Source organism: Osmia lignaria, chromosome 7 (genome assembly GCF_051020975.1).
Source record: "Osmia lignaria lignaria isolate PbOS001 chromosome 7, iyOsmLign1, whole genome shotgun sequence".
NCBI lineage: Eukaryota > Metazoa > Arthropoda > Insecta > Hymenoptera > Megachilidae > Osmia > Osmia lignaria.
The window spans coordinates 10,729,108-10,756,769 of NC_135038.1; the positions used below are offsets into that span (position 1 = coordinate 10,729,108).

Sequence of the window (27,662 nt, forward strand, 5' to 3'; positions counted from 1 at the left end):
CATCGCGCATCGCTTCGCTATCTGTCAGCCGTCGAGAAAAGCTCGAAGATCCTAAAGAACCGTGCCTCGTGTACGATATCTCGCGAAAACGACGCGAGTTGGCGCTTGTTCGCTCTGAGCAACCCCTATTCGCTACCCCCGGAGTCTCGATAAACGTTTCAGGAAAAGTCGCGTTTCCGTTCCGTCGATCATTTTCTTTCAACCCTGTATCCAGACGATCTCGTAATCTCGCGTCGGATATGTATCCTCTAAGGCGACCCTTGCGTTAAATCAGGCCCGACCGTGATCCCCTTGGGTACGAAGTGTAAGTGCAAAAGTCAAACCATAGAAACGTATTTTAGTAGCGGGCCGAGGGAGCGAACATGTCACCCTCGAGCGACGACCAGCGACAGTCGATAATCTCACGGAAGGTAAAACAGGACGGAGCAGCTTAAGTCTGCTTCATCCCCTACTTTGGTTTTTCTTTTAACCGACCGAGCGCCGCCGAGTTTGCACCCCTTTTATACAACTTACCAAGCGCTTGCGGCTTACTGTTTTCTTTTTCTCTTTCTTTTCTTTATATATCATCTGCTTTTCTCTTCAAGAGATAACGTACCATTGTCGGATTCAGCTTTCATAGGCCTGTTTTCTTATACTGCCACCACCACCACCACTACCACGATTTATACAGGGTGTCCCAGCGATCGTGAACCGAACAAGAACGGGTAGATTATTCTCTAGAGGATCGAATTGATTTGAAAAAAAAAACTTATCCCGTGTTATAGATTTATTTTCTCAAGAAAAATCAACCCTTTCTAAATTTCACCACGATCAACGGTACACCCGGTATACAATTTTACTCGTTCACTCCACCCTATCGCATTCGCGAGACTTCGAACGCGTCACTTTATACTCTAACAACCACTTTCCTCTTTCTACTCTTTTTTTTTTTATCTCTTCTATCTCTGGTACCTTCCTGCCGTGCCATTTACAAAACGAGCACCGTAGCATCGCTCGGTCAGCCATTTTTTTACTCGACAATCCTGGAACTCGCTTCACCCTCTTACCCTCGGGGTTGAAAGAAGATTCTTCCTAGGGTTGGATCACTCGTTTCCGCGTGATAACACGATTACCCGTTCACGCGTAATTCTGTTCGCTTCTAAACGATCTAGAGACTCGTAGATATACGGGGGGTTCGAGGGTGAAGAACCTCGAGTAAGGCTGATCGAAGCATGAGAGATCAATTTGTTAGTTACGCTTCTGTTTCTTCATGATCAGACTAAATTGGCTGATACACACGGCTTCCTCTTTATCTTCGACTCACGAAACCCGCTATTTCCGGTGGAATTCGATCCGAAATCCCCGGAAACGATCTGAGAAGACAGAACGGAGCAGCAGTCATCACGATATCATTGTACAAATGTCATTATTGAAAACGATATATCCCCTATGTTTTATCCTTCCTTTCTTTTATATATTATATACTATATATATATATACATACGTATTTAAACATTATAAATAAATATATATATACATACTACTACTCGAGCGTAGCAAATACCGCATTATCATCTCTATGAATAATTTACACGGTCTTTTACGAACATTTAAACAATCTTTCTTTCACAGGTATGCAGCTTCTAGTGCGAATTGACTAACCCGTTAACGACACACTGTTTTCTAACGCTTTTAGTTCGGAGATATAGGCTCGGTTGTTTCGTTGGTTGATTTTTCTCTAATACCACACGTTCGTAGACTTTACATCGGCCGCCATTTTTTTTTTTTATTACTTTTTTTTTTTTCTTTAGATCACAGGTTGTCAGTAATGTTAAACCATTCTTCTTTGGGATCGTTATTTCATGTACAAATATATATTATACTTATCTGCGTGCTTCCTAATTGCACCGTATTTTATATTTAGAATTAGTGCGAGATTGTTGATTGAAACAGATTGTAAATCGGTATCTTACGAGTTCCATTTAACAGGATGATAATACGATAGAATTTGTTAATTTTTCGCCTTCTCGTTGCGCCTCGATAAAAGCTTAGACAGAACAGCACCGATTTGTTGGATAGTTGAATTATTTGATTGAATCGAGCCTGTATTTCACACGTATAGTTTCGTATATGACAATAGGATAATTATGATGCGAGAAACGAAGGGGTGATGTAATGTATTTAAGAGATTTCACACGGACCTTTGTGTTTCTAGCTACTAAACATTCGAAAATCTTTCCTGGCGTTGCGTCCGAAAGTGACTTGCAAAAATGGCGGACGTCCAAAGACCGGAAGTCGCCATCCCTCAGCCAGATGGGGCCCGACTCCATCAGACACAAAGTAAGTCGATAGCTTGAATAGGGTGAAGTGTACAGTTATTGGAAAGTAAGAAATACAATATAATGCGTTTCTCAACCCGCGGACGGCGGACCATGGAGAGAGCCACAGTTTTAACGGGTTAGGCCGCTCTAGAGCAAGAAAAAATAGGCATATTTTGGGAATTTTTTTTTTTAAATGATGAAATAAATTCAAATACCGTAAGCATGCCTTTATTTTACAACTAATAAAATTTAAAAATTAATTTTTGTATAGTGATTCAAGTGAAAATATGAGCTCTGCAGCAATTCTTCTTTTTGTAGGGCTAAACGGCCGGACTAGCAGCTCCTGCAATTTTTAACTTAGGATAAAAAATCAAAATATTTTCGATTATATATGAGAACAGCTACCGAACCACGTAGGATTTTTTTGATATATTGATTTTTGCAAAAATGGTGTGTATTTTAAGAGAAAATGTAAAATTTCAAGAAAAAATCGCCAGAAAATTATTTATAACAAAAGAACTATGTAATATAATGAAAAAATCCTACGTAGTTCGGTAGAGAATTTAGTTTTGAATATACTGTTGAATTTTCAAATCGATTAGTGATGATCTGTTTGATTTATGCGTTTGAAAATGCGTTTAAAGTCTTCAGATCCCATAATCTTTTGCCATAACATTTTTAAGACCTTAAGGCACCTTTTAAGCAAAGCAAAAAAATTTCGATTTTTTCAAAATTCTAGAGTGGCCTAACTCTAGAGTGATTTAACTCTATACTGTATACGTCGATAACTGTATACGCTACCCTATTTTTCAAAAAATTCATTTCATTCATTTAAATGTCCTTCGAACGAAATTTCAATCGTTCCTCTCTTTGTTCCAGTTTTCCTTGCAGGACAACGGGTCCGCGAAATACTTTCAAGGTGCCATGCACACGTCGAACATGGGAGAAAAGGTGGCCCAGGTAAGAGTGCATCTTAATTGCCGTCGAAAAGTTACGACACCACGTACACGGTATCTATCCGAGGCGGAAAACTTGGCCTCGCATGAACGTTGAGTCGCGAGAATCCGCGAATTTATATGCAAATTACGAGCTTGCCTTGCGAGTCGCGTTCGCGAAGACGAGGAACGTGATACTTTCACGAGAACATCTTAACTTCTAATAGAGCCGCATCACCAAAGTTCTTTCCCGAGAATAGTCTGAAGGATGTCAGGAATTTTCTGGCCTTTTTTCCTTCCCGACCTCGAAAGGTAGATTTTTCCTCGAACCAGGAACACAGCCGCGTGTGTCAATTTTTTTCATCAGGGAAGTTTCATTGCCTTTGTTCCCTCGCGAAACTTCTACTTTAATAAGTAAGTAGCTTATTGAAATTTAAGTTTCCCTTGCGAAATATCAATTTATCTTTTAATTAAGCGACTAGGCAGGCAAAGATGTTTCAGTGAAATTGATAAACATTGGGGTTTTGAATTTGAAACATTTTGCACTTCATAGGCACTTCAAGCGTTTCTTTAATAGCTAATGCAAAAAGAAACATTTAAAATGTTATATAAAAATGAATTTTTTATTATTTCATTGACGCACAGTGTTGTATCAACGAGGAGGTCAGATGTTTGACTTATATCGCTTTGTACTACTGAATTTCTACAAAATGCAGATATCCACTCGTTTTGCTGTCAATAATTTACGAATCGAGGATCCTGTTCTAGCAACAATTATTATAGTAAAATATATAGTAAAATACAAGTTCATAAATATTATTAGGTTAATGTGAAAATTTTATCGTCGTTTGTACTTTCTAGGCTTCGAAAGAATAATTTACCTGTTTCGTATGAAATTGTCGGTATTGTTACTAATCATACGGTAAAAGTAGGCTATTTGTCGTGATACCCTGTTGTAACACGGCCCTGACTGACGCCAATCAGTCTGCGCCGCAGTTTTGTGGGCGGGAATCTCCCGCATCGTGAGATTTCTACTAACTCGACGATTTTACGTTGTTATTACAACATTCACCTTACAATCCTCTCTGAAGAATTTATTTCTACATCGAAACAATAAATTCCTGTCATTTGAAAGTGCGTTTAAGCAAGGGAAATACTTTTCAAAATGTCGTTTACTGGTATACTGGCGATCAGTAGCAAAAGGTCGCGAATTTTTTTTTTTTTTTTTAATTTTACAATGAGTGAGAGCAAGGTAGCCCAGCGAACCTACCTCTCATGAGTTGTACCTGTGAATGATAGCCCACTTACCAACAAAAGGAAGAGTGGTGGCATTACCTACATCAAATAATGATTGAGAATTAAGTTTTCGTGGAGAAATTTTCGAAAAAAACGCGGTTAAATGAGAAAAGAAACAAAATAAAATAAAAAACTAAATGAAGTTACAAACAAGAGTAATCTGGGTGAAGGGTGCGCGAGCGACACACCCAGCTAAATAGTCATCAGCAATGACTGCATAAAGAAAATTAAAAACTCTGAAGAGGAAAAAATGAAACCAAACAACTCGAACTAAGCCCCTAACATGAGGAAAGGAACTCGATTTATAAAAAGAATATTATCGGTAGCAGAAGGTCGCGAATTAGAAATATGATATTAACTATCGGACGGCGGACCATGGAGAGAGGCAGAATTCGAAATGTCATAAACGAATCGATAGTATTTTGTTCGATGGACATTTGTTCGTTTCTAATTAAGAATCACATTCAAGTGTAAATATTGAAGTAGACATCGAGTGTTCATCGGCGAATCAATATCTTATTTCGTGACGGGTTTTCGAATAATTTATAACCCTTCGGTCACGTGAAGAGCACGAGAGTGCCGTTGACTCTTGAACTAGTGGAACAAAGATTTTCACAATGTTCTCGTCGACGATCAAGTGTCGACTTATATTTTGCCACTCTCTTTCTTTCTCTCTCTCTCTCCCTTTCTCGTCATTGCTTTTCACCTCGCTCTAGAACGGATAGATGGATCGAGAAGGCACTTGATCGGTCTCGCTTAGGGACGCCGGTCTTTAAACAATTTCCTTGTTTGAAAAAGCGACGATGCCTTTGCCAACACGCTTATCGACTTGTAGTGGGTCAGATGTCTCGAGCTTTTCAGCCTAGAAAGGGAGAAGCTTGTTGACACGCCTGTGACATACTCGAAATCAATAATTTCCGCGTGACGGTTTATAATTCCTTTCTAAGCTCCATTCTCGCCAGTTGAAAATTTTCATTTCTATCCTTTTTCTCATGATACTTTGATATTACAAAAATCATATCATAATTTTCTCTAATTCTAAATAATAAAATAGGAAACTTTTAGCAGTTTTCCTTTTATTTTTTTTAAGTAACTTAAGGAAGAGAATTTTGGTCAATTTAAAAAATGTTCCATCGTCGTACTCTTAAGTACTGTTATTACGTGATCCTTCAAGATTCCTCTCTTCTTTAAAGCCTTCAAAATGGCTCTTGGGATTTTAACTGTCGTCTCGAGAATCCTTCATATAATAACAGGATTTATTAAACGATCGCGTTTCTCGGTGCGAAAATTGATCGCTGAATTCGGGTCAATCGTTAGACGAAATTCGAGTAGCTTCGAATTACTGCTGTTATTGCAAACCGCTTACCATTATTAATCCTTGGTACAAAAGAAATGCGAAACTTAAGCTCGAATCGCATTCGAACTGTCAAGGTTTATTCGTCGTGCCGACATTCAATCGGTGAACCTCATCATCGTTGCTAAAGCTATTTACGTCGGGCGAACTCGAAGCCGCCGATATCGATAACCGATACTGCACCTGTTTTTTCCAACCTCGGTCTCGAACAATGTTACGACTATTTCGCGGAAACTATTACGCCGAATTAAAGACACACGCTTATTGTTATCGATGACAAAGAGATATCCTGATTCTTGCGACCCTTCTTCGATAACCACAGCGAATATTCCGTTGTACAAATCGTTTGTTCTGAAGCAGAAAGATTCACTTTAATGTTTTCTTTTTTACTTTGAAAACTGACCGTGATTCGAACTCGCGGAAACGGAGACGAAGAAAAGAAGAAAGACGTCTTACGGCGAACTTGCACGAAAGTAGGAAAAGGGATTCTTGTCCCAATAGGAAATTAGAGGAAACTTGTTGAATGGAATCCTTGCTATTTGTAAGATGTTTGTCGATTTTTCATCGGAAACTGCTCCGTCGAACAGTTACAATTCTCCGGCAAATTGTTTTCGATTGAATTGGCAGGGATAGGCGTTCCCGTGACGTTTATGGAATTTGTAATATGAAAGACCTTTCTTTCGTTCACTCGCAATTGATTTTCGGCTCCTTTGTTGCGGTTGAAAATTTAATCAATTTGTTATTTCACTGTTGTTTTACATATTTCAAGAGAGGAATATTTATACCTTATTACATTTACAATATTTGAACCGTGAAACGGTTACTCTTAAAATTTTGAAAAAAACAGCTTTCACCTTAAAAGTATTGCGGAAAATAATATCAAATGAAGAAGGAAAAGAATTAACGTACAAAATATGAAATTATCTACAGAGTGAATGTTCTTCTCATAAAGGAGCACAAAGTGAATTTAGAACAAAGATATCAAATAACGGAAGGACAAGTACCATTTTCAACTCATGGAAAGATAAAAAAGTCAACATTGTACCTCAACGGCAAAAAAGGAAGAACGAAACAAGCCAGATAAAGAATGTAGAGAAGGATCAGTTAATCTCGTTACCCAAAATGAAGAAGGAAACGAATTAACCCTCCCATAGGGGGGTGAGAGAGAGACACATCAATCAGCGTAAAGAGAAAGAGAAAAACGAGCCACGGTTGTCTAAATGAGGAGGAAAAGAAAAGGCAATCAATGCATAAAGGATAAGATACCGTATTTAAATAAAACACAAAAGAGAAAGAAACGAGATGAATCCATAGAGTCGCTAAAAGGATAATAGTAGGAACAATGGGTGAATAGGATCATATCATCCTGTCATTCCCGTATGGTAACGAAACTCAGAGGGTTCAAGCTGGTCTAATGATACAGATATGGAAAGAGTAGAATATTTCTGAATACTTCCAAGACTATACAAATAACTTAAAATAACAAATTGGAACATTGGAATTAATTTTGGAATTAATTGGAAGTAAGAAAATTAATTTTAAATATTTTTACTGTGGCAGTTAATGCGTTAATTAAAGAAAATAATCTCAGCAGGTACACAGAAAAATTCTGCAAAGAGAAAAAATAAAATTTCTATATCATATCCTAATGAACTGTAACGATAGAGACAAAGGATGGAGGGGTGAGTTAAGTAACCCTGTCGACTTAAACGAAGATGGAAACACATTAACCAGCCTACAAAGGTGAAAGATAGACAGACGAAGTAGCAACAAGGGAAACAAAGAAACGAACTTCGGTTCAGCAGAGAAGGGAGTGTAGGTGGATGGGCGGGAGAGGAAGGGGTGGGTGGCAAAGGCTTGCCGACAGAAGGCGCTACTATCAGTGTCGCAGTATCCCCCGTCCTGCCCGGCAGGTTATACCGTCGCCACTCCGTCCATATCGTCCCCAAAGGAACAGCGAGCACATGTAAACGGTGAATAAGACTGAAGAAAGGCCGGAACGCGCGTTCGTAATACCTCGAAGCAGGGTTGGCACGCGATTAATAAACAGGTGATCGTTCGCGATATTTTTCTCGATTGGAGAAAAAAATTTTCATTGCACAGAGGAAAACGATCGAGCCGAGTGGAATTCGTGATCGTCACATACCCTTGTGTCATTTCTCGTCGAGCATCGACTTAAAGATCGTTCAGAGAAACACTGTCTCGTTGTTGGTGTCGTTGCGGTTTCACGATTATTGTCAGACTCGAAGAAACGTCGATTCGACGGTCGGTTGGGATAGGTCGAGTACTGACGCGGGGACGAGTCGAGATCCTCGATCGATTCGTTCACAAGCGGAAAAGAAACGAGGGGTTGGGAGGTCGTTACCGATGAAGGGAAAGCCACCACCACGCTGGAAAGTAGTGAACCAACGTGGTGTACGTGATATGTGAATGTGCATACGTGATACCTTGATGGAAAGTCATCCATCCGTTGATCTCGAGGGGGATGAACACCCTTCTTCGACTGTGTACATGTTTTTAGAAGATTCTTCCTTCTATCTCGATGACTGCGATAATTATTGCTGGATTCTTCTGACGATTTTAGGTATCAGGTCATCATAAAAATAATATGATTTTTTGAAAAGCTAACTAGATTTCAAACAATAAAATGTGAATTTAGATGAGGTTCTATTGAACATTGACAATTGTAGATCGAATATTGCAATTATTTGAATTGTATCTAATATGTGTACATAAGGAAAAAGTTACTGCTCGATTCCCAACGTCGTTTTCTTCTTGATTCCCTCGTAAAACTTGGAGGGGTAGTTAAATGCGTGTTGTCATTCGCACCCCCACGTGCTACGAGCTGTCGCGTCGCGCGTAAAGGCGCTAAATCGTAAGGGATGTTGACAAATCTTTCGTTCGTAAAAAAGTTTGTCGAGTTGGTCCACCTTGTTTGCAGAGATATCTCGAAACAGTTGACAGAAAAACATGTGTCAAATTATATTGACAATACTCCTGACAATGGTATTTTCGTGACAATAAAATGATTAAAATCAGAAAAATTTGCTGGATAAATATCACAATTCATCCCTTATACTTTTTGAAGTCTAGTTATCTTTAATTCTTTGAAATTCAGGGAATATCAGTAGTACAACCTCGAATAGAGTCAGCCCTATACTTATCTTCCTAATTTTCCAAAATATCGATATTAGGTTTTCGAATTCTTCTTCAAAAATCTTCGCAAACTCGATTAACTTTATTTTACACGATTAATCGAAATTCTTTAAGCGCAAATAGTATAGCAGTAAATAAAGTCAGTCGGATTCATGTTCCTTTGACTTTTCGAAATTTCGATGCGTAGATCGTGAAAAAATCAGTTCAATTTTATTTTTCCCGAGTAATTCGAATGCAAATTACGGTTCGAGGAGGGTGATTCCATTCGGTTGACGATTTCCCATCCCTTGGCGAGTAAGATTTCAAATGGCCGCGCCCACAATTGCCGGAAGACAGATATCTAGGACACGAACGAGATTTCTTCTCGTTTAGTCCTAATGAAGATATTACAAGTAGGTTGCCACGTTTCTTGCCAGTCTTGACAAGGAAGCAAGCAGATAATGCAACTTTGTCCCACCGATGCACCCTGCCAAATGCGTCCACCGTGGAAGGTCCACTTTCCTTTCGTCGACAAAATCAATGGCCTCCATTCGAATCGCGCGGGCCACCTGCCAAAATATTTCCCTACCCAGAAGACCCCTTGGTAACCGTGGCCAGATGCAACGCGGGGAGGTGAGCAGGACCATAATGTTTCTAGATGTCTTTTGTGTCCGTATTCGTCCACAACGGGCAACATTGGCACAAGGGGGAGTCTTACATAAGGGAATTGTACCTGGATCGGTTGCCAGGCTGTCGAATTTCATAGTGTTACACAGTCTGTGCTGGAAGACGGTCGGGAAATCATTCTCCCTGGGAAACGAATCGGTTTTTGCGATATTTCAGTGATTTTTCTCTTCTTCATATCGAATATATCCTTTTTCTTTTTTCCTTTCTAAATTTTCACTCGGTTTAACGACAAACCCTGTTGCACAGGATGGTTGATCTCATTTTCCATGGGTCAAGGTACTTTGTTCATGGAAGTTAAGTGCGTGTCAAGTAGTAAATTTCCATTTGAAAGGATGCACGAGCAAGCGGACAGAGTGAATTATCGCGAGTGGCATGAAATTGTATGAGGCCGGCACGAATTTCCGAAAAATCGATTCCACCGTGTATCATGGAATCACCTCCTGGGAACGAGCCGATCGAACTAGAGTCCGTTTCTTTGAAAAATTTATCCTTCGATTCGTTCTGTTCGATGCAGATTGATCATTTATAGATGAGCAACTGTCCGGCAGGAATCGATGATTCGAATGGAACGATTATCGTTGGTAATCGCCGTATTAATTATCGAGTCGGATCGCTTGGCACGTCATCATTGATTGCCTTTCAAAAATTGATTTTTCAATTTTAATAACCGCAATCATTCGTCGATCCTCAATCGATGATCCACTTTTTCTTTTTTAATATAACCTTGTTGCTGTTTTGAAATGGGTCTAATGTTTTGGAAGACAAGCATTGTTTCGATAGAAGCAACTAACGAAAGTCATAGTCATGGAGTGATCAATGACTGACGTCCTTGCTCGTGTTATACTGCTAACCCTCGACTTACGTGCCAGCCTGCAGCTGGTTAGCACATGTAAACTCCCGCGATTCCACTTACTACATTATTTCGTAGTCAAATCCTTTCTCGGTTATATTTTCAACAGTAACATTAGCAAAATTCATAATTTAACGGGGAGAAAATTGAAAATAATAACTCGATAATAGTAAGCTAGAAATGATTTTGAAATCACTTGCATTATTTTATTATTCGGTTCCCTCTCAACCCTTGGACGGCGGACCATGGAGAGAGCCCGAATTTTCATTTAATTTTTCCAATACGCGAAACTTTCTCGTTTAAAAATTATACAAGAATAAATTTATAATTTTTAAACGAGGGAGTTGTAAGTTTGAGTCTCGATTCACCCAAACTCCGCTGTTGAAGGGTTAACAAAACTCGATTCGTGTAGGAAAGGGTTAAACGCAAGAGCGAAATCACGCGGAATCAAGCGTTTCCGAGACGCGGACCGCGTTTCTCGTACCAATGGAAGTTGGACGCCAGGCGTCGTTAAATCGCTCGTCGCGGGAAGTTCAATACGTCGGTTTACACGCGCGTTCCAGCCACTTTCTTTATCCAAACCGTGCCGAATCTCATCGAACCTCCTTTGTTTACCAGAAACGGGCACGCTGTTGAGACTGTAAACCGTTCAGTGTTAGTTGATTAACCAATGATCGACACAGTGTTCCCTCTCGACGATGAAGCAATAAGCTTCGCGACACGATTACCTGCTCAACTCGACAATAATCGAGGATCAGATACCTCGCGCACGTTCCTATTGGATCTTCTGATCCGTGCGAACATCCTGTACCGGAATATCGTCCTCCCGAGGACTCATCGAAGGAGAAACAGTCAATTATTACAAAGGATTTACAAGAAATCGAATTAACTTACAGTGATATAGTAATTTAATAAGAGGGAATTGAAATTATATTTCCACGCAACAATTAAACGTTAAGGCTAAGATAGAAGATTTTCATGAAATCACGATTAAGAAGTTCGTGGACCCTGAAGAAATCATTTTGAAAGTTCCTTCGAACAATACCCTCGCGTAATGTTGGTTTATAAATAGTTCGATTTGATCGATCGAAAGGCAAGGGGAATTTCGGAGAGGCCCTCTATCGAGAAAGGAAAAGGGAACGGGGTGGGTGATCTGATTTATATGAAAGCCGCCTGAATGCCCTAAATGAGCGATGACGACGAAAGGGTGATCGACAGTGACCAGGAGTGGTCCGATAAAGATTGTTGGGAAGAGAATAGCGAGAGAGGTACCGAGGGTGAAGAAGCTGCTGAGTCTTGTGAACTGGCGCCCCACAGTGCGATGAGCGTGGGGGCTGGTAGGGTGGACTCCCCCAGCCCCCAGGATATCAGGCTCCTCCACGATCTCGTCGAGGACCTTGCCAAGGAGCAGGAGGAGAAGATTAAACCGCGTGCTGAACAGGTGAGCTATTCGAACGAAAAAAAAAAAAAAGAAAAAAAATTCTCTTCCTAATGTAGGTAAACTTGCAGTCTAATTAAGACTTGGATTAACGCCCCTTTTTTTTCCATACTTTTATCTTATCAAATTCAGTCCGACTTTCCATATTCTCTGGAGCAGAAATTCTTGAAAACTTTTCCAACATTCTGTTCGCGATCACTTCCCCGTGAAATGCTGCCGCATCTCGAGAACGCCTCGTTAATTCCGTATCAAACGAAAGGAGTCCAAGAGTTTCTTCTTCTTCCTCTTGCACTCGACGAGTGCATTCGATGTGTTACATGCTGACGCGAACTCGAGATCTTTCGTCGATTCAGCGACTCGTGTAAAGCACTCAAACCTGTCGTATATTTAAGGACGAAGGAAATTGTTTACTACGCGTCCAACACTTTGCTCCTCCATATGAATATCAAATACTTTTCGGATAGGTTTCCGAATCGCCCCACCAAAATTGAAAACTCAGGTTCGGTATATAACCTAACTTGACTACCAGAAACCGATTAAAATTGGTTTCAAAGCTGGATGTCTTACCGTTCTTGAGATATCGTGGTAAGAAGTTTTTGTACAATTTTACGTATGCGCTATTCGATACTGCGCATACACAGAACCTAACCTTATCTAACTTAACCTAACCTAACCTTATCACGATATCTCGAAAACGGTAAGACATCCAGCTCTGAAATCAACTTTAATCGGTTTCTTGTAGACAATTTAAATTATATACCGAACCTGAGTTCTCAATTTTAGTGGAGCCATTCGGAAACAGCCTATTTTTCATCACCCGTAAATAATTCTCTGTTATTCTTTTCCTTTTTCCCAACTTGTAAAATATTCGACTCAGTTTTTTCTCGTTACCGAGAAATACGAATTGGGTTAGTGTTTATCGATGTTTCTGGGCTAGCAGCACCCTTGCAAGGTCAAGCACGAGTGGTCGACCTAGATCGCACGATTTGTGCGTTTCGACGACACCTTAGCGAGCATTGATAGAGCGAGCAGGCTCGCGTTGACTTCGTTTAATTGGCAGCAGATAATTTGCAATGGAAATACAACGCGATAGTCTCTCGGGAGAGAAACGGAAGGTTTCTCAGTGACGCTGAAAAGTTGCTTTTGAGCGGTCGAGACCTCGGGGAACGCGGAATTTCGTTTTGAGATTGAATTTATGACGAGTTTACGGCTTCGTTCGATAAAGAAGCGGAAGTGGAGGCGTGAGTTGGCACGTGAATTCGACGTTGCGTCCAGGAGTCGAATCGTTTGTCAAAAAGTTGGACACCGAGGGGAACTGCGAACTACGACAGCAGATATATTAATTATTGTTCGAAGTTCTCGGTAGACGGGTTCGCGATTGATCTAGTGTAAAAGAAGAATTTCACCGAGTAATTTAATTATAAAGTTATAAAAGTGATCTTAAATTGGAACACTTTGACTGAGCAATTGACTCGGAGGTTTCTTCTCGTTCCATTAGTTTCCTCGGCAATATTGTTCCTTAAGCAAGAAAAATGAAGGTTTTAAGAAGAAGCGATTCGAAACAACCGGCTAACACGTTTTGCGAAAAGTTTCCCGCAACAACAAGTGTGAAGCGCGATATAAAATTGGTCCGGTGTGCTGGGATCATTTATCAAAGTAACAGAAACTGAACACGATTGCGGAGATCGATCGTGACACGATATCCTTTGAAAGGTTCTTGTATACCTTCTGAAAATTAATAGAGAAAAAGTGGGAACAGAGGAATCCAGAGTGGATTATTTAGAGTTTCAAATGCTTCTCAGGGAACAGTAACAAAAGAAAGAAAGAAACTTGGAAGAGAAAAGCATCGCTGAAAATTTGAAAGGCAAACAGCCAAAAGCTACGTCTTGAATCAACATAAACCTCCTCTTCTCTGTGGAGCGTTTCTCAAGCAAAACAAAAGTCCTCGTCCAATAAAAGCTGCAGGTATCTAAAGCTACAACGATACAAAGTTTTTCGAGCCCGTAACGTCGCGATCTCCGCGACTTTCTTCGAAAATAAAGAAATGTAGGCCATCCTCTGGAGCTCCGTTGAAGAAAAAGTCATCCCTTTAAGCGAGGAGAAAAACGGCGAAAGAAGAAGAAATAAGAAAAGGAATATTCCGGAAGAGAAGGCTGCGGGATCCGCAATTGAGTAGCAACGGGTTCAGCTCCCTTAACATCCGCACATGTTTCATGTGTCAAACGCGAGGGCGTCGATGGTGCATTCATCCCGATGAACAGAAAACGGCCAAGAAAATGGCTATTACGGAATTGTTCCATTTTTCCATTACGAACGTTCGAAAATTCCACCATTTCATATTCCATGAATACTATAATCCGTAAGGTGATCGATATATCGGACACTTATCGAGCCAATCAAACTGCGATTCGCGTCTCCAAGAGGATACGTAACAATATGGAGATAATAAAAATTGCGGATAACGATGCTGCAACATCCGCGATCGTTTGCCAGAATCTCTACCGATCTTCGATAGTCTCCTCCATAAACAGCAAAAAAAAACAACGCTCCAGTAATCTCCGTGCCAAAACAGGATCGTAGATCATTCTACGAGCGACGTTAAGAACGAATGTAGGGCAGAGGCGTGTTAGAGGTTTAGTTAAGAAACGTTCGATGGGTAAAAGTCGAAGATGAACACGAAAATCGTGTGAAACCATCAGCCTTCGGGTATTCCATCAAACGAATTAGTTTTTTCGTTTGAATTAGAATATCGGCACGGTCGTGTTTACCGCAAGCGTTGCGACCACCGGGACGAGTGTAAATTTTCAAGCGGGCCTAGAATGTAGGTCAAAGACGTGCGAGAAGTTCGATTACAAAGTGCTGAAAGCGTGAAAGATGGTGGAAAGTGAGGAGAGGATGAAAGGAAGATGAAAAAGAATAGAGAGACATGGAAGGAAGCGAGGGATTGCGTAGCGCGCGACTGCACAATGTGCAGTCGAATGGCAGCGTGTCGGTGGCGCAGAATCTCCGCTCGGTCGCACAGGCGCAGATCGCGGCGGCTACGGCTCGCGGGTACGAGCCGCGAATCAATAAGCGTGAGCACAGGTGGGTCGTCGACGGTGGGTCGGCGTCGGTGTCGGCACGGCGCGTATCATAAAACTACCAGGGCTGACGACACACACGAATCGCCTCTCTCTCTCTCTCTCTCTCTCTCTCTGTGTTTTCTCTGAGAGAGGAACGAGTGAGAGCAGCATCGGACACGCACGCTGGGGAAGTGAAGAAAAGTAGCCAGGGATACGAAGAAGATTCGGCAACACGGGGCTCGGGCCGTTGGTGCGTGCGTGCGTGTTCAGAGTCAGCGAGAAAGCGTGCCGGAATGTCGGTCGCGGGAGAAGTCCAGACGACCTGGAACCGTTGCAACTGGTCGAATCTCCCTTAACCCGCTTCGAGGCTAGCCAGGAAGCTTGCCATCCAGGATGAGACAGCCCGGTCGGTGTAGCCGCGGTCGAGATTGTCTGGACGTTCGTTGAGTCTCGACGACAGGCGCGCGCGTTTCGTTCGTCGATAACGGTGCATCGTGTCGTGGAGGATAACAGACGAGGAGAGGAAGAAGTAAGTGCTGGTTGTTTATCGTTCGACACACGCGGGATATGGACTCGCTCGGCATCGTTCCCGCGTCGTCCGTCCAGTCTGGCAGTTGGGACCAGAAGCTAGGATTCTCTGGAGAGTAAAGGATCGAGGTTAGACCCGGGCTGGGATCCTCGTTGAAACGAAGAATGCGAGCGGTACAAGGTCGGAGGATGATGACGATACACGTCGAACGGGACAAATCCGTGGTGGTGATGTACGAGATCGGTGCTGGTTCGAGAGTGTTGTGATCCGTTGATTTAGCTGGTGAACGCGGATGACGAACAGAGATCAGTGATCGCAACCTATCGTTGAAAAGAGGATCGAAGGAGGAAGTTTGTTTCGAGCGACAGGGTAGATCGATTCGTTTGGTCTTGGGACTAGGTGGAACGGAAACGGACCGCTCGCGGGAACGGGGCCACGCTTGGAGGTTTTTATTTTTTCATCTGTCGCGGTGGCGTGGCACGACGATTGTGCGTCTCGTTGGAAACGAACGCTTGCTGCTGCCGGTGAATTGAATCTTCGAACGAAATGGAATCTTGTTTATTCGCGAACGATTCCTCAGTATTAGCCTGTGCCAAATCCATCGAAGGCTTAGCTCGCAGTGAAACCGTGTTTCGCGTGTCGTCGCGTCAAAGAACATCAACCTCGCGGACACTGTGAATCACCCTCTCGCCGTTCTCTGACGTTTCTCGTGTGAAGAAATCGACGATCGACCAGCGGCGTTTGTGTGCCACGTTTCGCACGCGTTGTCGTTCGAAGCGAGACAGCTCTCGCGAGGGAAGAAAAAGAAAAGGAAAGAGGAGAAAGCGAGAAAGGACGAGGGGACAAAGCCTCATTGTTTTTCCGAGTTCTTTTTTTTTTCTCTCCATTTTACAATATCGTCCTTGCGCAGTGCGCAATATTTCCCTGAAAGACGAGAGCGAGCTGAACCGGGTGAGCGAAGTGGGGAGAAAGACGGAGAAAGGGGAAGAGAAAGAGAGCAACGAGGTGCTGGAGGGTTGAATGCTGCAACAGAGAAGGAAAGGCATAGAGAGAGAAGGAACTATAACAAAAAGAAAGAAAAAAATTAAAAATCGTGATAGAGAGACTGACACTTGAGAAAGTCACTTTTTTTCCCATCTGAGACTGTCGTCGTGTTCCATCCATTATGTATTTACTAATTAACTAATTAATTAATTATTGCTAAACCGCGTATACCGAGATAATCCCCACGATCGAGAAACGGATAAACAGAGGGGCGAATCAAGAGTTAAGTTTAAGTCAACGACCCTTTTACATTTTATATATTATATCGACGTTTTAAAAAGAACGAACGAACGACTGGTCGACCTGTCCAATGATCAACGATGCCAACGCGACGTTACCAGGAACCGAATACAATTTTCAAGCGACATCAACAACACCTGTAACCGATTCGAACGATCGAGGAATCGTAGTAACGTTAAAGAAAAAGAGAGAGAGTTTTTGTGTGTGTATTAAACGAGCAATCACCGCGTGAACGGGCACATTTTCCGCTATTTGAAACGCACGAAGTAACAAGCACAAATCGACGGATCCACGCGTGTTCGACGTGTTCGTGGACCTCCGTTCGACGATATCCCCTATAAGTATAGAGTATATATCGATTTAGAAAAAGTGAACAAAGGGTTTCAGGTGGCAGAGTCACCTGGTCGCCCGATTCGCAACAAAGGAGGACCGTGCGTACAACACCCAACTGTCTTTCAAAAGAAAAAAAAAAAAAAAAAAAACGTTCGAAGTATTAGCCTAGATACACATTTTCTATTTAATACCAGCAAGGAGAGGAGTTAGATAATCAAGAATTTCGTTTAACGAACATCGGATAAGAGTTTTAGAAAGGATCGAAATCGATCGCGAACAGGGGCACGGAGAGAGTGGGAAGTGTGAAATAAGGTCACCTTAAACTCCGCCAAAATTCAGCTGTTCAAGGAAAAACTGTCCAAGTCCCAGCCTCCGGGATTGTCCTCGAGGGAAGAGCAGATAGCACTGAGATCGGTGAAAGGTCAATTGGAGCCGGTTAGCCGGCCGACCAATCGTCTGCCGCCTCCGGTGGTGATAAGGAGGAAGCAGATACCGCCGAAGTCGGTGTCAGCCAAACAGCAGCAAGACTCGAGTGTAGCGGAGTCTAGTGTCTCGGACGAGGGTGCTCGATCCATCAAAGAGGAATCGAACGGCATAGCCGACGCAAGGAACTCGTCCGAGTGCTCTCCAGGATCGACGAAGCATCAGGAATCGTCCTGGGCGCTGTTGGATACCGAGAAGGGCCGGGCGCAGCAGGAATCCCGACGAAAGTGGGGTTTCCTGGCCAAGTCTGCATCGACTAACGGTACAGCGAGGGTGTTCACGGAGGCTGGCACTACTTCGACTAGTTCCTCGTCGTACGAGCGTGATCTACAAGCTGTTTCGCGTCGTCCGATCGAGAACGTGTCTCTGGAACTGTCCAGGAAGGAGGCTAGAACGTCCGCGGGTCGTTTCGCGAGTAGAATCAGTGATAGTACATCGTCGGAGTTTCAAGAAGAGAGCGAGCTGTCTTCCGAGGAGAGGGACGCTTTGATCGAGGGAGTGAGGACTCCGTTAACAGTCTGCAGGAACAGATTAACGAAATTCGGTGCCAGAAGAAGAATCGTAGCCGCTTCATCGTCCACGGCCAAGGAACATCTGATCGCTGGTGATCGTCTGTTAGGGCTACGCGAGAATACCTTGTCCAGCTCGTCCACGGTCAAGTCACCGACAGAGGACTTGACGATCGTTCACGACGAGTTTCGCGACAAGGACAACCTATCGGTCGATCCGTCATACGCGAAAGCCTCCTCGGCGCCTACCACCTTGTCACTCGGCCGAAAGATCACTTCGTGGACGAAGGAAGGGAAGGATTTACTGGTTAAGTCGGTATCCTCGGCAAACACGCTCGCCCCGACGACGATGACCTGCATAAAGTCCCCTCGAGCGATGTCGGAGCATCTCTTGGGGCAACTCGAGGTCCCTGTGACACCCGCGGTACTAGGCGCGCTGCGTGTCAAAGGTGGATCATTGAAGGAGGGGGAGAGGAGCGAAAGGGTGACCGATGTACCGAGACAGAGATGGAGCAGCGTCAGGGTCAAGGGTGGTAGTACGAAGAGTCTCTTGTTGGAGAACGGAGGGCCGCAAACCAAGCCACTGAAGGGTGCTCTCACGGCAGAGGTATTCTTAGTAGTTGATTAAGATGTTTACCGCATTAATTAAGATCCCGCTTCTCTTTGTCGTTTTTTTCGAGTATATCTCGCACGATAGGGCAAGTTTGTGACAGATACTTCGTCGGATTAAAATTCAGCCTCTCTCCATGGTCCGCGCTTAGAGAGCAAACTCGTTCGTTACTAGGCCCGATTACAATTGATAAAGAAAACGTTAAGAACAAAGTTATTTGCGAGAGGTTATTGTTTATTTTAATTAAAATGGCCGTTTCATGGCCTCGTTATGTACGAAGTTTCCAAGTTCCGTTCGCAAACATCACACAATGAACAGCAGAGCGGAAGGGTTAATTAGATTGGCCATGATCGTCGTGTAACACTCGAACAGCACTTCCTTTCTCAGGTAATCAGCGGCTAAAGTGTTCATCGAATTAATTAAGCGTTCGCTGTTCTAGCGGGGAACATGATCGATGATTCATCGGTGGAAGTTTTCGATTCGACAAAGCCTCTCTTTCCTCGCTTCGATAACACTGTAATCCGCTCACGGTTGCTTACAAGCCACCGTTGACTTGCTACGATCTTGGAAAAGGCTTCGCTTTCACCCCCTATCGATCACTTCAATCCCACCGTATCGTGTAATACATAATAGACCAATTTCAATTGTTTTCCTTCGTATTATGAAACGATCGAAAACTGTCCGATTGTTTAATTGATTAGCTATCAACAATACGGTCGGGCAGCTCTGTAGCCGATCGTTTCCGTTGTTTTCTAAGAAAACACCCATCGACGACTTCATTCGACGCGTTATGTCGGTTATGGTGAAGAGGATAAATACGCGTTTACATCGTGAACTCGACGGTGGTCTTATTCGCGCTATTTTCAGAACTCGTGCATGCATTCTGCCTCGGTACTATCCTTCGTGAAAACGTGAGACATTTTCCAACGACGATGCGGGAAAATTCTTTTTATTTTTGGTACCTCGTGCTTGCTGGCTTGGAATTTATCGAACCAGAAGTCCGCGCTCTTAGAACCCCTAAAGTGAACCTGTGTATATTGTGTTATTATATCGTTGAATTTCATCCTTCTTCTATTGTATTCGTAAAACGTTTACGCAGTTATTTTCTTCCAACCGTAAGCTTTAAATTGACACGGTATAAATGCTATTTTAGAATACTTTTATGTCATCAATTCGTGCCAGACTCTCTATGTTTCGAAATAGATCACTGATATCACGCTTTTAATAAAGGCATTTTCCTTGCCATTCGCTTAATAAATTCTACGAAGTTTCCGCGAAATTGAATCGAGATATTCCAATATATTTCCTTGTAAGCGGAGCTTACAATGGCTTTGAAAATATCCTAAACATCGGCCAATATTTGTCGCGCTGAAACGATTCCATTATTCGTGTCGAGATCGATCGCATTCTAACTGGCACAAAGAACGTAAACCGTTGAATAGACGTGTATTCAATAGCCATTCAATTCTTTCCGATAATTTTATGAGAAATTGTCGGCGGAGAACCGGAGATCCCTCTCGGATGACAATAATCGTGCGAGAACGGTAATTTAATTGAACGTCAAAGACAGAGACACGCTTTCTAAAGGCGCTGACGAATGATATTAATTAATCCGATACGCTGTTTTCTTCGTACCTAACGACACTCGGCTACCCTTAACACGCGCGAATTAATATGCTGAAAGCCTGTCTGTCGTCGCAAAACGTGTGCCACGTTTCCAAACAAGACTATCGATTTTAGTTTATTTGTGGATTCGAGAAATATAAAATTCTCACTCTGTTATTTTACTGTTAACCCTTCAACAAGTTTCGGTCAATCTTGACCCAATCTTACAAAATGTGCACGATATTATTAATAATTAAAATTAGATGCATGATTTTTCAATGAAAGAGTTTCGTATATTGGAAGAGTAATTTTTAAAGAGACAGAAATTAGATTGAAATTAAGGCTCTCTCCGTGGTCCGCGTTTGCTATTAAGGGAAACTCGACCCCACCGAGGCTACAAATTTTAACAGAATCAAAATAGCGGAAAGAAAATACGCTCGAACGCGGATTTAAATATACGAGAAAAATTTTCAGCAATTTATTCCATCGGAAAACAAACGGAGACGTTTGCTCGGTCTGTTTTCCACCGGTTTAAAATGAATGCAGCAAAATCCGATCCGCAGTCACGGATACAATTAAGGGGCGCTCCTCGAGCGGTTGCCTGAAGGGTGTTCCGTTTTTTAATTAATTCGGTCTCACGCTTACCTGCTTACCTAGAAATAACGAGGTCGTTTCCTCGAGTATCAGGCGCAAACGTTTCTCCAGTCGATCGTTCCCTTTTTATTACTCTGGTCAGCCAGAAATTCCTGTAACTCGATTGAATACTTCATCGAGAGAAAAAAATGAGAACCAGTCTTTTTATATCATTTCCATTTACCATATTCTCTACTAATTTCAATTGAAAATTGGAAAGCTCTATGATGTGAGAAAGAGATCTAAAATTAATTCACGTTAATAATAGCTATTATAATGTACCGTACCATGATCATTAATTTAAATAGTCTTTGTTGCTATGGAATTTTATCCAGGATCGAAATAGAACGGGTCAATATACCGAAGAGGAAATCAATTTTCTGAAGCTAATTAATATTTCATTCACGTTAAACGCGAATGATTCAGCGTTAAACGCGAACGATGAAGGCGGCGGCAATTTGTTTAAACTAATTGCATCGACCTTCTCGCTTCAAGGTTTACCCGTACGATTGACGACGTGACGCACGCGCGACGTGGGAGATTTTTTAGGCCAGGTCGCGGCTTATTTCGATGCGTCGATGAGCCTTGAGAAACAAATATACACGCACATTTCATTGCAAAAACGAAAGAAATGATAAAATTCAAAGCCCTGTTCCCGCGAAAACAGCAATCAAAGTCTGTCAAAAGATTATCGAATCCAGAAGTTGGTTTACCCGCTGGCTAAAAACAAGGTGAAAAATATTAAACCACCCCATAAATCTGTGCCACCTTTCATTTCACATTTTGCAACGAAAAGCTGCAAAATATTTTGACGTATGCGCCCGGTGTAATAAAATTTTACGCGTGTTCTCGTTGAGAAAAGAAATGGAAGAAAGGGATGGTTGTTTAATATTCAAACGGAGGTTCGATATTTTATTTTGAATGACGGAAAGCGATGGTGGAGAAAATTATTTCGACATAAAATTCTGCCGAAGCTGGATAACGAGGTGTCGTCGGTGACGTTGCTGACGTCGCATCGTCGGACAATAAAATCGTGGACGGCTTACAGAACACCCCACCCCCATCCATCGTGACATCTAGTTTCGGCTTAGCGATCGAGCCAGATGTTTTCTGAAAGCATCTCCGCGGCGTTCGGCACGTTGAAACGGGCCTTCTTCTCTCCTCTTTAGTTTTCACGCGAGTACGCGAGCGTACGGCCGCGGGATCGAGCGAGCAGACCGACACCTCCGCCGAAATTAGATCACCGCCAGCTGGAATTCACCTCGATCCTCATCTCCGCCTTGTTCGTCGCGACGTTTCCGCGAAAAGAATCGTCGCGCCCCGAGAGAAAGTCTCCTATACCTGGCACCATGATCGTCCTCGAATCGACGAATTCGTGCGATTCGTCGAATACTTTTCCATTTGTCACGTACACTCGCAATCGTTGATCAACCGTGTCTCGTCGAGGAAGGAATCGAGAATCGGTTGACATTCCGTGTTACGAAATTTCAGCCCCGCACAGGGAGATCGAAAATATTCGAAAGATTCGATAAATTATCGACGTGACAGAAAGAAGAATTCATCCGACAGCTGCGAGAAGGTCTGAAACCTTCCATTGTTCAACGATTTCTTCCACGATTATTCGATGAAAAAATACCGAGTAAGGTATTGTGTTCACCGATTTTCCGCGAGCCTTTTTAACGATGAATGACGCGTCCTGTCAAGCACAGGCTGACAAGAAGATCGCCGGCTCTACACATCGCGATAGGGTTTCAGCCTAATTGGATTCGACTTTCGAAGTAGCATGGAGATAAGCCAGAAGATCTTGTAGTATCGATGAACCGATCTCGTATGCGAACCGAAGAGAATCGGAACGGAAGGACGGACGAAGAAAAAGAGCTGCACACCTCGGTGAACGGGTACACTAGCCAGACACCGGATGTGTTGTTTCCAAACAGCACCGATTATCTAAAGAACTTTTTTGATTGAGTTATTTTCAATGGATGAGTAACGATGTTGCTAACCCGGATAGTCTTGCACAGTCCTCGCAGTTTCTCGAGAGAAAGAAGTGGAAATGAATGACCGATCCACCGAAAGAGATGGTCGCAGTAAAAGGGAACACTCTTAACGAGGCTATTTTAAAAAGATACGATGACTCTTAATTAAGTTATTCGAAGAAATAAAATGAGCGACGATGTTGATTACCTCGAGTAATTCGAGTCGTTCTGAAAATAAGCAACCAACCGGAAGCGTCAGTGTCAGTGAAGAGGAATACTTCCAGGAACAGGTTGATCGAGTCTGTTGCTAATTCCGTGTGATTCCTCTCTGCTGGGAAGTCTTCTATCTTTCGGTTGTTTGCGAAAAAATATTGAAAAAGAAGAAGGAGGCGAAAGTTGGAGGTGTTGTTGAAGAGTGTAAGAATGGAACAGGTGGTTTCTTGAACGTTGCTTATTTTCACTTTCGACTTTGAAATACACCGTGCGCTCCAACTGCCAGCACCACGGTGAGACTCCATCCCGTTCGCCTTTTGAGAATGACTCTGGAATTTTTTATGAAATTCTCAGCAACCATGATGCGGTCGTACTTCATGAAAGGCAAGAAGCAAATGTTCGGCTCCACCCTGTCGACGGTAATCGATGTTTGTATTCAATTTTTTTTCTTATCGCTTGTCTACTTCGATTCTAACACGATAGATCATTGCTAACGTGGTAACAGTAATAAGAAAATATTTTTAAGAGTATTAGGGGGGAAGTTACGAATATGAGGTATTGACATTTTTAACAATGATTGCATATCCCATAACAACCATTGTTGATAGATATCATTGTTTTGTTTAATAAACGTTTTAGCTTTTGGTGGTAATAGAATGGCCAGGCGTACTTCTTAAAGTAAAATTTACTTTGCTTTATTTTGTGAGTTTTAAAAAAGCAAAATAGGTAAATGATACTATAATAACCATAGTATTAGTATATCAAAAGATATTTGAAGTATTTACACCCCCGTTCATAAGTATCCGGACACCTTCTAAAACAGAATACTCTTTGTAAAATTTTAATTACTTGTAACGTCTAAGTGCATTGACCGATTTCGAAGAAATTTTCAGTATACACATAACTTATTTGAATTTACGGAAGACATATGTTAAATTTTCATTACAGGCTCGGATAAAAAATTGCCTTTTACTATTTTTGTCACGACTGTGACAAACTGCAATTTTATTAAAACGACAAAAGCACATCGTCTAGTATATTAATTTTTATAACTCCTCAATAAATCTCAAGTCATTTGGTTCAATTTTATATAGAGTATTCTGTTTCAGAATGTGTCCGGATACTTATGAACGGGGGTGTGTGTTTTGATTATGATAAATAATAATAGATATTGAAATGACAAATTGGTAGAAATATGAGACAGTCTTGTATCACTACCATATTTTAAAATTTATTACTAAATAACAAAACATATGAGCTTATGAAATGTACATATTTTCTGGTAAGAGATTTTCTGAATATGGTAAATGCCAAAATAATATTTAAATATAAAATAGATATCCCATATTCGTACCTTTTCCTCTGAGTAGTAATACAAGCGAATTGTCAGACATTTCGTTGCAAGATCATTTGATCGTTCTATTAATACTAATCTAAATATTTGTAAACACTCGTAGGGACATAATTATAATTATTTTCCATGAATCTTAACGTTCGACCACCCAGCTTGATATTACCCCGATAAATCGTGCAGTTGCACAATTTCGTATTGGATCCTCGTAACACGGCTAGTTACATCAACAGAGACATAAATCAAAGTTGACGTCCGCGTATATTTATGAGCCCATTAATAAGGGAAGAAATTTTGAGTGATGGATACACAAGCATACGTATACATCTAATCTAAAAATACCCATGTATATACACTCGCGATTAAATGAGGCTCTTTCAGATTTCCGGGTTTTCGACCTCTTCTGTTGGCTTCCATGAATTCCCTGGTTCTCGAGGTTTTTGGTGCTTGCCATAGGCTCCCCACCACGGACCCCCACCTTTCCCTTTATTTTTTTTTTTAACGAGGAGAAATCTTCATAGTCGTCCACCACCCCATAAGGAAGGGACGATGGGTACTGTGAGATTCCTACTCACTGAAACTCCATGACAGCCACCCCCTGGTGTTTGGGGAGGCTTTGGGAACTTCGTATTATAGCAGTGCCTCCCCCACGCACCGAATTGCCCTTCACAAGGTGGGTCCAAGGGACCCAATACCTCGAATTATATTCTGGTGCAATGGTATTCTAAGTAACTCCGTTTCTCCCCTTAGACGTTTCCCGGGAAAATGACTATGTTTTATTATTAATATCGTCGAAATTAGGATTTCGAGAATTTCTAATTCATCTATATCACTATTTTCATCGCGAGTGTATCTGTGCTTACCAGAAGCTTTCATTAAGGCGACCTGTTATTTAAAACGAATACCCAGAGAATTTGACTTTCACACTTTGACAGCAGTTTCCCTTCTGTTGAAGCTGGATTATACATTTGAATACGTGTTGCAGAGCTGACACGACCCGATTCTAGTCTAACTCTACCTACGTGTCGATGAGAGTCTGATGAATCTTGAATTCCTTTCTAAAGAAACTCATTTCCGGTTGCGCGCTGTTTTGTGTTGTTGACTTTTTTCTTTCTTCTACCGGGAGAAATATGAATGCTCGTGGTTTGTACTCATTTTTAAGGACGACTGTCTTCCTTTTCATGGATTTCTGCAATTCAATATTTTTTTTCAATAAAAAAATAATAATAATCGTTCATTATTTGAATCCTTTCACTGCTACGAGTCTGTACTGTCTGTCTAATGAAAAGAGTTTATCGTCTCGCGGTTTCTTTCATTAAGAATCTCTTCGGACTTTTTACAAGTTTACGCGCGGTGTTTAGAACAAGTTGATGGTGTAGCATTCTCGGTTTACCAATCCGAAGTGCGTGCTCCAAGAGGAAGGTCTGCGCATTTATTAACGGAAAAGAGGTCATTTCCGCATAACTTCTAGGAATGAAGTTGTAAAGGAAACCGCCGACTGATCGCGCGTAAACCGTTCGTTGCAGCCTCTAAATCGTAAATGTGAAACACGAAACGAATAAACGTGGATTAAAAATAACGGGGAGCGTCCCCTGACACGATGAAAGTCGATTTCTCTTTATAAAAGTAACAGGAAAAATCTCTTTCAGAATTCTAAAATAGACATACGTCGAAGCTTTAATTAGTTCTTCTTACATGATCAATTACTAATTAATCATTTCCAAAATATTTATAATAATTTTCAATTTATATTTCGTAAGTCAGAATTTATCCAACATAGGAAAATTGATGAAACGAAAAGGTTAAGGAAAGTAATAGCACGGTTACGCCTACATATTATGGTACAGCCCTGTCTAAGCAGCAATCTGTTCGATAATTTCAGGTCACGGGGTGATTTAACCAGCACCTTGGTAACTCGGCCCTCTTCGTCTTGGTACTGGCATTCGATTACGTTGGCCAACCTGTTAGTCAGCCCATGCAAATCTAATTGATTAGGAATTTCTCGTCGAGATCCCAGCTGCACTTTAATTAGTAATTAAATCTATGTGCCAAGTAGGATTGGCTTAGATTGCAACGAGTTTGTCCGGTTTTGAGGTTGAATTTCATTTCGTGGCCAGGTTTATCAGGTACCAGGATAGTTTTATTGGGAATATCACCTCATTTCGTTGAGACTGTAATTGATTAGAGGGTTCCAGCACACTGGAGACAGCAGTTGGTGCATCCTCGTTCTAATTAATGATTCCTCTGCCAGGTGATCTTGTTCAGCCTGAAATTAGTCCATATTCGGGGGACCGGAATTGATTTTTATTTTAGATTTTATTAATCTAAAAATTCTTAATCGGTTTTAATTATTTATAGGGTAACGTGTATACAGTTATTGAGCCTTTTTCTAAAAAAGTAGAAAATACAATGTAATATGTTTTTTATATAACAAACTATAATTCAAAAGTGTTTTCAAAAATAATTAAAAATGTACTTAATTATCTCTTAATTATCTCTTAATTTTAATTCTAATGCTTTCTTTTATATACTATATAGGTGAAGTATATATTTTATGTATTATGCAATGCAGTTGAATTATTTATTTAAATCTATTTGTTTCCAAAATTTTGGACGATAGTGTATATTTAATTATCTAACTTTTGAACAGCGAAGATTGGTACGCTATAAAACAGAGGAAATAGAAAAACACTTTTTCGAAATATTGTTATACTATTTTTCACGCTGAGTTACTTTACTTAGCATTAAGTGATTCCAATCGATCCGACAAACTCTTAGGTTTCTCAGTTTGCGTAAATTCATGTCAATCTAGATATCCAACACTTGGTACGGTGGAAGTAGAACAACCAGACTACACCTAAACATAGTAGGGAAGTAGGATTAATCGATTTAAAGTCAGAATCGACTTCAATGGGCTATAACAATCTTCTAAATTGTTCCCGACGATTAGCGAGCCCCGAGCACATTTAGTCTGTGACCCAATTGGTTCCCGCGCAATCTCCCAAGAAATCAGAACTGGTACTCGCGAGATCTTTCCTTTCAAGAAATTTCTTCACCGTCGAGAAATCATCCGAATGCT

The 27,662-nt window shown here is 41.5% G+C and overlaps 1 protein-coding gene across 15 annotated transcripts in view; it reads left to right on the plus strand.

Annotated features, from left to right (window-relative positions):
• sei (potassium voltage-gated channel seizure) overlaps nt 1-27,662 on the plus strand; it is a 91,504-nt gene that overhangs the window by 39,438 nt on the left and 24,404 nt on the right. For 14 of the 15 annotated variants that reach the window (XM_034324392.2, XM_034324393.2, XM_034324404.2 and 11 more), the window contains 3 exons: nt 342-410; nt 2,195-2,319; nt 3,180-3,260. In XM_034324392.2, the coding sequence (XP_034180283.2) occupies nt 342-410; nt 2,195-2,319; nt 3,180-3,260 (275 nt within the window). The remainder of the gene's footprint in view (nt 1-341; nt 411-2,194; nt 2,320-3,179; nt 3,261-27,662) is intronic. The other variant, XM_034324396.2, reaches the window with a different exon arrangement.